Genomic DNA, 11,688 nt, shown 5'->3' with positions numbered 1-11,688 from the left:
CACTTTTTACTTCTCCGGCTTATTTCATATGATTTTTTCAGTTGGTCGAACTTGTCGACATTGTTCATGTGTGCATTGTAATCCATCACTGCTTGAGGACAAGGTAGCTCTATGCGTGAACCATCTCTTTCACGGCGAGTCACTGTAGTAACTTCAGGACTGTGAAAATTTGAAAGGAGATGAACAGCTCTCTTATCTTTCCACTTCAAGTAGAGGATGCCACAGTTGCTGACCCTCCAGTCAAATTCACCTCTGCTTAATTCTTTGTCTGTTTTTAATTTGGGTAAATGTTTCCTTGTTGGTTGAACTGTCCCACAGGCATATATGTTTCTCTGCTGTAAACCAGCCAACAAGTTATAGCTATTGAAATAGTTGTCGAAATAAAGATAATGGCCTTTATTTACGAGTTCAGAGGACAAACTCAGCACTACATGCTCCCCAAGGCCTGTTTGCACTGTGTCACCTACTTTTCCGGTGTAAATATCAAATTTCAAGTTGTAAGAGGTCTTGTCACACAGCATCCACACTTTGTAACCACGCTTTATGGGTTTATCTCTCATGTATTGTTTCATACTGTTGCGGCCTTTGAATTTGATCATTGACTCATCAATTGCTAGGTGTTTGCTGGGTTGGTAACACTTGGAAAAAGATTCAGATAGTATCTTGATCACTGGTCGCAGCTTGTACAGTTTGTCATAACCTGGGTGTCCTTTTTCTGGATGCAATGTGTTATCATTCAGATGAATGTTCCTCAGTAACCATCCAAACCGATTTACTGCCATCAGAGATGCAATATAACGATCATGAAGTTCTGGGGCACTAGACCAGTAGTCTCTGTATGCTGGCATACGCTTTATACCCATCAAAATGTTGATTCCCAGGAAAGTTCGTATTTCATTGTCAGTTGTTGGAGTGAAAGACTTGCCAGATTGCGTCGCATATAAATTTGTTTGGAAAACGATTAGCTCAACTAGCTCTTTTGGAAATATTTTTTCGAATATATCGATAGGTTCTGGATCATCAATGTCCCTAATAAAAGCACTTGGTCCTGATTCACTGTCGAACTGCATTCCTGAGGTAGCATTGAATTGTTGTCCCCAAGTTGGCGCTGTGTCAGCAGCGCGTTTTGGCGGAGTGGACTCACTTTCTTCCTCGCTCTCTGAAACTTCGCCTTCAGACGACACAATAGCCTCCGCAACAATGCTTGCTTCATAATCAGATTCGTCATCTGTGGTGTCAACAGTGGAATCCTCGTCTGATGGAATTTCACACAATAATCGTTCGATTTCTTCATCTCGTAAGCCTCTTCTTGACATTTTCATTTTCAAACAACAGCCTGAATCCAAGTAAAGAATACGTAAGCAAAACAAAATGGAGAAAGAGCTAAAATAAGTCACAACACAATTAAAAACTAAACTTTGTAGCGGAGGATTTCGAATTTTATACTAGGAAACGAAATGCAATAGAATACTGCTACATGCACGGTGGTACAAATAATATACCACCAAAATAAATTGTATATAAATAACGGAAGATTGTGCATATGAATGTATACATGGGTTCATACCGTAGCTGTGACGTCCAAGATATGGAAAAAACACAGGCGCAACAAGAAATTCGTTATAAACCACTATTCACACGCAAAAACCATGCACAACTCAGCACGCAGCTTTCACAGTTGTAATCTATGCAATTCTTGGCGGGAACTGATTCCTTATAGGCAGTGAGTGCCATCTGTCTGATAAGTAGAGAACTAGGTGAGCATATTAGAGTGGTGGTCGTGCAGTTAAACCACTGTGCAAAGAGCCAAGAAAATTTTCAAAAGGTGGTATACTATGTATACCACCGTGCTCCAAAGAGTTAAGGAAGTGTATCATATTTAGGTACTTCTCGAAATGTCGGCGCAGGTTCGATGACTATAAAGACTGCTTATTCAATAATAGTGAATTATATAGATCAATGAATTTAATTAGAAGCTATAAACATGAAATATATACAGTAAAATTAAATAAAATAGCATTAAGTGCAAATGATAAGACACATTCTGAATGACGGAATAAATACATTACCACTTGGACATTATAGTTCATTGTAAATATTGTATATATTATGTAAACATAATTATTTGTAATTGTAATGAAAGAGAATTAAATTTTAAAACTAACAATGAAAGAATATATATTGGAACCAATTTAGAAGATTATTTAACAGAACAAATTAATAAAATTATAGATGAATCAAATGTTCTCTTAAATATTAAAGAAGGATCTAATTTAGTTTTTAATTATGTTAAATATTTAATGGGAATATTATTTATTCTATTTATATAATTACATATTATTTTAAAATTTACTTTTAATGAATTATGTTTATTTTAATATTCGCAAATTATATTTATAATATATGTATATATTTAGATTAACCAACACCATCTATAATTGTATATATGTATATATTTTTATTATTCAACACCATTATAAATGTTGTATAAATGTATATAGTACTATCTAAAAGAGACACTTTATGCATTTCCCTAATTTTGTGGTTGTATCATAGTAAAAATATGAACAATAGCTGATTTCGATGTAAAATGGTCTAAAAATAGCATAAAAAATGGCTTTAAATGACTGATTTTGACAATTGAGCCAGAACATACATTTCCTATCTACTGGCGCGCGCTTTGTCTATGATGAGGTTGCCAACTTAGAGTATAGTCCATTGTGATACCAAGATATCGGGCTGTTTTTTGGATGAATTTCTTCGTTCCGCAGGGTTACCTTTAGGGAGTCTGGGGGTCTGGTTTCGTTTTTGGCAGAGATGTCGGAAAAGGATGAATTGGCTTTTGGTGGGATTCGGCTTTAGTCTCCACTTACACATCCATTTTTCGAGCTTATTTGTGTAGTCTGTGGCGAGGGTTTGGACGGTGTCTGTTGAGGTACCGGAACACCAGTAGGCGGTATCGTCGGCGTAAAGGGCGAGGCCTTCACACCATATTTCGGGTTTTGGTATATCGGCAGTACACAGTTTATACAGGGTTGGGGATAGTACCGCCCCTTGTGCTACTCCAGCCTCCAGGGGGTAGATAAGAGTTCCTCCTCCTGTTAGCTGCCCCTTCCGGTTGGAGAGGATATTACGGATTAGTTTGCAGATAAGGGGTGGGAATCCCCAAGTCCAAAGTTTGTATATGAGTCCCCAGTGCCACACCTTGTCAGATGCCCTCTCGATGTCTAGGAATAGTGCACTCGCTTCTGTTTAGGGCTTCAGTTATATGGCCTGTAATTCTGACTATACAGTCGGTTGTAGAGTGGTTCCGACAGAAGCCTGTCTGTTCCGCGGGTATTAGGTTGTGTCTGTCTGTGAATTTGGTTATACGTGCGTTGATGATTTGTTCAAAAAGCTTGCCCGTAACAGGGAGAACGGAAATTGGTCGGTACGAGTCCGGACGGTTGAGGGGTTTGCCTGATTTGTGGATCATTGTGATCTTCGCGTGTTTCCACTGTTGTGGACTGTTCCTAGGGAGAGGGCAGCGTTGAACAGGATAGACAAGGAGGAGAGGAGAGGCAGTATAGGTGCGTTCTTGACTTGTCTCAGCGGGATGCCGTCTAGTCCTGGTGCTCCGTTTTTCCCTATTTTGATGGCTGTAGTTATCTCTGAGTCGCTGATGGGGAGGGTAAGATCGGACTGGTCTTTGGTGGGTGCTATTGGGGGTTGGGATAGGTTCTCTGCGAGGTTGTTTACGTTTTCCGCATGGTGATTGTCAAACAGTGGGTCTTCGGGGAATGAGTGCACTAGCGCCAGGGAGTCGCGGAATACTTCCGCTTTCCCTGGATTGTCCGCTATGATATTGTCTTCTAGTAGAAGAGCAGGGCTTGAGGGAGCGTGACTTAGTTCTGTTATGTCCCTAAAGGATCGCCAGAATTTTCGTGGTTCTTTTGGGTTCAGAGAGCTGCACTTTTCTGTCCATATTTCCGCTCGCCAGCGCTGTAGAGCAGATCTGGCTTGCCTACTTAGTCGGTTCCATTCTCGCCTTAGGGAGGGGTCGAGAGTCTGCTCGAATTGCCTGTATGTGCGTCTCTTTTCCCTAATGATGTTGAGGATATGGGCGGCAATTTTAATGGTTCCTTCTTTGATGTTGATAAGGGGGATGCTGTCACAATACGCTTCGTTAAATGCTTCTATAATTTTTGTGTTGTGGATGTTTAAGTCAGGTTCGTCCGAAATTGGCGTTTGTGGAAGTTCGTTTTTAAGGATTTCTGCGAATTTTTTCCAGTTTCCCTTGTTTTCTGCTCTTATGGTTTTTGTCCCTATGGGCGGTTTGAAGGTACTGAAGGTGGTTGTGTTGAATAATAAGGGAAGGTGGTCGCTGCCCACACTGTCGCCTATGGTACAGTCCGAGCAGCGGTTAGCTACTTTTACTGAGCAGAGGATGTGGTCAGGGATTGAGTATCCTCGTGAGTTTATCAGGGTGGGAGCTGAATTGTTGAGGCGGATGATAGGGAGGCTAACCAGTAGGTTTAGGAGTGAGACGCCCCTGGTGTTTGTGGCTGAGTCTCCAAAGGCAGTGTGGCGCGCGTTGAAGTCCCCCATTAGGATGAATTCTCCTTTGGACACGAGGTATGTTATCAGGTCTGTAGGGAAGCGGTCTTGGGGGGAGATGTATACTGTCGCGATTTGTAGGCGACCCAAATAGGGGCTGTTTGCCCTCAGTATTATGAGATCGAGGTTGCTAAGTGGGGTGGTGGGTCGACTCTGACAGCGGGGAAGTCGGCGCTGTGGAAGACCGCCACTCCTCCTCTATTTGCTCGCGTTTGTGGTGTTCTGTGCTGTGTCATCCTGGCGAGTTGGAGGGGCTGGGGCCGGCGCGTACTTCGGCGAGTCCTATTAGGCAAATGCTGTTTGTGCTAACCAATCGCTCAACTAGAGGCTGTTTTCTGTTGAACCCATTCACGTTTAGGAAGGCGATGGTAGTTTTATTTTCAGTTGGCAGCACTTCCGTCTTCCGGGTGTTGTGCAGTCGGTTGGTGGGAAGTTTGGGGGCTTAGGGTTGGGGGATCGATGTCAGGATTGGTGGTCGGGAAAAGGATTGTTGCCTGGATCGGGGGGGTCTAGATTCTGCTTCGATTGCAAACCGCCTATGTGGGCCGTGAGCAAGGATTGTTAACTTGCGGTTGAAAAAGGATTTTGCTATCTCAGCCATAGCACGCTCCTCCGGACGGCGGTCTGCCACACCAACATCTCCAGTCGTCGTAGTTGGGGGCCGGATGGGGCCGTCGACCGAGCGGGCTCGGTCGAACGGCGATACGCCACACCCATTGCTCTGCTGAGCGATCCTCTGAACTCCGGGCGTGCCCACATCTCTGCTCGCTGCCGGAGCGACGACTCGGTGTGCGGTGTTTGGCCACACCAAAAACGAACCGGGCTTCAGCAGGGGCCCCCCCGACCCTTGTTGGCGGAGTCCTAGTAGGCTTAACCTACTTTGCCTCCAGGTCTTTTTACTGTTGGCATGGTTAATTCTTCTCTTTCATTTGTGTGTTCTTGTGGCCCTTCTCAGGTTTGTTAAACTTCTTGGTGTCGGCCTGTCATGGGCCCACCCAGTGTCTGCAGAGCAGACTTCGCTGCTCCCGGCGCGGACGGCGTTGGAAGCACCTTATTTCGACGTCTGTTGGACAGCCGCCGGTGAGGCGGTCATCACTGTTTCAGCCACTCTTTGCAACGTGTCGGCAAGGTGTGTTACCTTGTCGATTGCCGCAGAGAGTGCTGAAATTGCTGCAGCCAGCCCTCCTTCACGCGCTGCTGTTGTAGCGGCTTGGCTGGTTGCTGCTGGGTGATGTGAGGCGGCTGGCGCGTTACCACGCCTTTCGCCTCCCGTCGATGCGTGCTCTTCTCTGCGCGCCTTCCCTTGGACGTGGTAGGCGCGCTGGTCGTCGGGTGTGCACTCGCGCGCACGTTTTCCAACGCGGATGCGCCGGCTTCTGTTGCCCCCTTCAGTGGGGACGGAGTTGGCAGAATTGGCTGCCGGCGTCTGTCTTGCGTGTGCCGGCCGCCTCGCCGGTTTTGCGCCTGGGCGCGGACGGCGGAGGGAGCGGTCGGCAGTCGTCGTGGCCTGCTGCCCGGTTTGGCGAGCTATTGCGGCTTTGAAAACTTCGCAGCCGCGGTAGCTCGCCACGCATTCCCGCTCACGCCGCGGAGAGTACACGTTAGCTGATTGTCGCTGTTGCTACTGGAGATGTCGGGACGCGGAAGGGGACGCAAAGCTGCTGCCTTGGCGGAGTTGCTGCTCACGTTAGCAGGACCAGCCGGGAAGAAGAAGAGGAAGACTGCAGCGCAGTGCTTTCGCTGCCAAAAGCTTGGCCACGTCGCTAAGCAGTGCAGCGGAGCAGTCGCGTGCTTGAAGTGTGCGCAAGCACACGACACACGCGACTGCAAGAAGCAGAAGGACGCCCCATGTACCTGCGCCAACTGCGGCGGCGCACACGCGGCCAACGCCCGCTCCTGCGCCTATAGAAGAAACTGGCGCGGACCAGAGAAGAAGGCGCAGAAGCAAGTGACCACCACACACGAAGAGGTGGTCACTTGCACAGAAGACGACGTGACCAGGCGCCTTAACGGCGCCGTGGAGGAAGCCATGTCCGCCTTCAAATCCGCCATGGCGGAAGAGAGGGCGGCCATGCTGGCGGAACTGGGCGAGGCTCGGCGTCAGATTGCTGAGCTGACGCAGGAGCTTCGCTCAGCCAAAGCAGCTTCCGCCACAGCGGTCGATACCGCCAGCCAGACGACTCCTCCACGAGAGAAGAAGTTTGCGACGGTGGTCACGCAGACCGACGAGCCTGCCGAAGGGGAGGCAACACTGCCCAAGACGGACACAGAAGCAGAAGCGCAAGAAGAAGGGTGGGAGGAAGTCCCATTCCTCCCGCTTCCCGACATGTACAGCGCAAGCGCTGTGACGCAGAAGATAGCTGCATCGCTTCGCGATGGTACATATCCCCACCACGACAACCCTTATCCTTTCGTTCCTCCTAACCTTTCTAAACCTTCACCCCCACACCAACCAGTTGAGTATCCAGAAGGCCTTGTTGGTCTTTCCAAGGAGGATTACGAGCTGATCAATTCCTTCCCAATTTTCACAGAGTGGCAAATGCGCTACGTCATCTTTGCTCTCGTCCACGGAGAGTATGAGAAAGCTGGATACACTATATCCACTATCCCAACCGAGGGAGAGCCCTCAAGTAAGAAGAAGAAAAAGAAGAAAAGTCGTCATATCGACAAAGTCAAGAAATAGGCCATCGGCACTCCTGGCCAGTACAGAAAAACCTACAAGTAAAGAAAGAAGATTCATCAACATTCCAGGGGAGTAAAGGCCAACAGGCCACAAACTTCCACACGAACGTCCTCACAGTGAGGAAGTCAGAAAAGGAGCAGCAGGCAGCTCGCCACGTGTGGGCCGCTGCAGTTCGCACACTTGGGCGCGTGCGACCGCGGTAGCGGACACAGTCTGCTGGCGTGGGCCCCGGCACACTTCACGCACTTCTCGGGGAAGGAGCAGTGGCGAGCCACGTGACCTTTGTGTTGGCCATCCTCGTCACCTGGTAGGGCCGCCTGTTTTCCGGTGTATCGGTGGCGATCACCAGAAGTGACGGCTCTTTGTGACTGACGTGCGACTTCACGCGCGTCACATTGCGCACGCGGAAGTCAAGCTCCATCAGTTATTCATGTAGCAGCTCGGGTTGAGCTGCCATGGGTAGTCCTTTAACACTCTCTGTACCAGGCCTATTTTATGCACCCGTCCCTAGAAACCGGGCAATTTTACCAATATTAAAAAAATTACTGCATCAAATCTACTGTTTGGATTGTGGCAAATTTGGTACCATCTTGAAGCTGCACATTTCTACTTTACCTTAAAGCTGTGCATTGTAAAGTAGTTTCTTTCACTCAGAATTACAGTTATAGAAATCACTTAGATGTTTTAAGAATTTAGAAAAAGTCATACGAATAAGGGAATACAATTGTGATTTATTTTTAACCAAAATTGTGGCACTACATTACATGTTTCTGATAGTATACAGTATTACATATAAATTTCACACAGAATCATATTGTTTTTTAGTGTGGAAAATTTTAAAGCAAGGTTCCAGGCAGAGTGCAACGCCACACTGTTCACATTCGTATCGTGTCTCTTTGCGAGAAGCCTTGCCACTCTGTTTCTTGCTCCTGGAACTGCACACGTGACACACACGAGCAGCATACTTCTTAGTAGTTGCAGGTATGTGCTGCAAAAAATGTCTCTTTGTTAGCCGACCTACAGTTCCTTCATTTCTTGGAATGAATTCAAGTGTGTCGTCTTCAACAAGCTGAACTGCAAGCACTGTTATAAAGTCTGTTATTGTAATTTTCTTCCTGTGCACTGCATTGTACAGCCAAAATGCATTTGATACTCCCATAAGCAGCAAATGGAAATATAATTTTCGCCACCATTTCACAGTTCTGTGCTGGAACGGATTGTACTGCAGGCGTTGGTCTCCAATATCCACTCCAATTTTATTGAGGTTGTAATCAAGTACCTGAAGTGGTTTCAATACTACAGACCCATTTCTCTTAGTATGCGTACCAAATGTTGCTTGATGCCTTGTAGACAATGTATACACATCTCTCTTATCTTTCCACTTCATTGCCAATACATTATCTTTACGCCGAAAAGACATTTCGCCCTTTTTCAGCTTAGCAGATACTAAATCTTTAGGCAATCCTTTCCTGGATTTGTTCACAGTACCAACAGCTCCAGTGCCTTTCTCTGCCAGTTGCTGAAATAGCTCTGGACTGGAATAAAATCGATCTAAATACACAGTGTGGCCTTTGTTCAGCAAGCTGCTGTCAGACAACAATCGCAAAATAACCGCAGACGAAGAATTGTCAACAATATGCTTACCAGCATAAACTTCAAAATTTACAACATAGCCACTACTGGCTTCAGCAACAGCATATACTTTCAGTCCATACTTATGAGGCTTATTTTGCATGTAAACACGGAAACTCACACGACCTCGAAATGGGCAAATTCCTTCATCAATTGTCACTTTTTCTGAGGGACGATATGCCTGGATACATCGCTCCTTCAAATTATTATAATATGGCAAAACTTTGTAAAGTGGATGAAATCCATCTTCGCCTGGTTTTTTCTGATTTGAATTGTCAACAAGATGCAAGCATGACAGTATCTGAGTGAAACGCAAACGGCTCATGACATGGGGACAAAAGTTACAACTAAGAACAGGATTAGTGCTCCAATGGTCCGCAATTTTGGGCTTTTTCGAAACACACATGTGGAAAATAATACCCAAGAAACGCCTCATCTCACTTATAGTCACTGGCTTCCACGAACTCAAAACTGAATGGGGCTTCAGATTATTTCCTCTTCTTTTCTTCTGTATTGTCTGTGATGCATACAAATTTGTCTGTCTCTTGAGTTCATTTACGTCACTGTCAGTAAGGAACACTTTACTGCAATCCAGTACAGAACTCGACTCATCAATATCCACTAGTATCTGCCTGGGTGTCGTGTTGACAGGCAGAGGTCGGTAGGTGTCAACTGCAGTCCACTCACTGTCTTTCGGATACGGCACAGCTGCTGGATTTGAAGCAACACCTTCAACATCATTCTCGTCTTCATCTGAAGACAAACTGTCATCAATCTCGTCTTCTAAAAAGAATATCACATTATGTGTAACTACATACATCGTTTACACATGTTCAACAGATATGTGCGTACTGCACAATTACGTGGAAAATTCGGAAATACGTACCTTCAAACACACCATTGCATTCAGAATCGTCTGAATCACTCTCTACATTATCCAGAGTGTCGCTATGATTGATCAAATCCGCAATTTCTGCGTCTGATAAACCGCGCCGAAACATGATGACAAACAACTGAATGATATACAGACTGAGAACGCAAAGATAAGTTTTAACATGAATTACAGCGCTGCCGTGACATCTATGGACGCATTTTGTTAATAAACATCTGAAAAACGTATAGCGCTGGCCAAACCCGTAGAAATAACGTTGCAGTGTTTTGAATGAAATTAAATGTAGCGGCCCGTAAATTTTACGGGCTTGGTGATTTTCGCGCGATCCCAGGCCCGTAAATTTTACGGGCTTGGCGCTTAGAGTGTTAAAGACTATCTTCAGCAGTCGCTCGGGGACGGCGGCGTGTGTGCACCAGTGGAGGCCCTGGTTTGACGCCTCGCTCGTCACCCGGATGTAGTCTTCCGTGTTTGCGACTTGTAGCCGCACAAGGTTCCCTGTTGCAGCTCGCAAGGTGAAGTCGGCAGTCGTCCACTGCCTCACGAGCTGCAGGAACCCTTTGTAGTCTTCTGCCACCTTGAAGAGTATGGGTGGCGGCCTCCGGTGTGACCGTCCGGTGGTGGGGTCAGCTTCTTCATCTTCAGTTGAACGGCCTGCTTGGGCAGCGGCCGTGGGCGCCGACTGCTCGGAAGTAGGTTGTTCAGTCTTCTCTTCGACTGCAAGTGCCCCAAAACAGTTTGCGGTCTATGTGGGCGGCGGTGAAGGCGTCGTCCTTGGTCTGGCCGCACGTCTCGACGTGACGGTCGTCCAGGTCGATCCAGCACCGCTGTCGTCTGGTAGGGCGCGTCGTCTGCCCCCGTTTGTTGAGACAGCGATCTGCCTCCTCTTCTTGGGCGTCTTTTTGGCGCCGGTTGCTGTGGTTGTGTAAGACCTCTTGCGCCGCTCGCCTGCTGGGCGTTGCTGCGCGCTGGTCTTCAATCTTCGCGCCCTCTCGTCAATCTTCGCGCCCTCTCGTCGGCCGGAAGTGCGTGGTGCACTATAATATCGTCTTCGCCAGATACGTCGTCCATGTCGTAATCCGTGGACGGTGGCCGGGTCGTTCTTGGCGGCGTGTCAGACGGGGCCGCCGGGGGAGCACGCTCCTCCGGACGGCGGTCTGCCACACCATCATCTCCAGTCGTCGTAGTTGGGGGGCCGGATGAGGCCATCGACCGAGCAGGCTCGGCCGAAGGGCGGCTTCGCGTCTTCTGTCGCGCTCCATCTATTGCTCTCTTCTGTACTTCTTCTCTCGGACTTCCGCATTTCTTCTTATGAGCTCCCCACTTTGCAGGAAGCTCATTTGGTGTTCATCGCGGTCGGCCAAGTTCGGGTTGGTGACGTCCAGGATTTCGTTGTCTACAAGGTAGGCACAGTGATTTACTAACTCCTTGGTCTGGACGCTAGTGTCCTTTTGTGCTGCCGGTGCTCCTTTGACTTCTGATGAGGCTTGTGTGGCTCAACTGATGGTCATCCTCTTCGGCCAGGCCGTTTGTGTGGCTTGTTCACGACTGGGGTGTGTTGCCGGCCCGTCGCCCTTGTGCTGCTCATACGTCTGCACCGCCTTCGTCTCCTTGTTTGTATTGCGGTGGAGGGATTCACGGAGAGTGAGGCAGGCGGCCTCTATCTCCGCTTGGAGAACCATACGGAATCTTGTTTCCGCCTCCTGGAGGGCCGAGTCGATGTCAGGACCAGCTGTCGCCGCCGTCTTCCGACACGCTGCGTCGCGCCGCCGCCCCCCTCCACCGCCTTTGCCACTGGTGGCGGGGGAAGGCGGCCGCACTTAAGCAGTGGCCGTCGTGGATTCTCCTCCGGGTGCCGCCGTTGTTCCTGATACGTTGCCTTCTCCTC

At 47.8% G+C, this 11,688-nt stretch overlaps 1 protein-coding gene across 1 annotated transcript; it reads right to left on the bottom strand.

Annotated features, from left to right (window-relative positions):
* Window positions 1-8,078: 8,078 nt before the first annotated feature.
* Window positions 8,079-11,482, bottom strand: LOC126427969 (piggyBac transposable element-derived protein 4-like). The gene is made up of 3 exons (XM_050089856.1): window positions 11,347-11,482; window positions 10,107-10,517; window positions 8,079-9,694 (listed from the first exon to the last, which is right to left on the bottom strand). The coding sequence occupies exons 1-3, from the start codon at window positions 11,480-11,482 to the stop codon at window positions 8,079-8,081; spliced, it is 2,163 nt and encodes a 720-aa protein (XP_049945813.1).
* Window positions 11,483-11,688: the final 206 nt, after the last annotated feature.

This window comes from Schistocerca serialis, chromosome 12 (assembly GCF_023864345.2).
Source record: "Schistocerca serialis cubense isolate TAMUIC-IGC-003099 chromosome 12, iqSchSeri2.2, whole genome shotgun sequence".
NCBI lineage: Eukaryota > Metazoa > Arthropoda > Insecta > Orthoptera > Acrididae > Schistocerca > Schistocerca serialis.
This window is presented reverse-complemented; position numbering and strand designations above follow the sequence as displayed.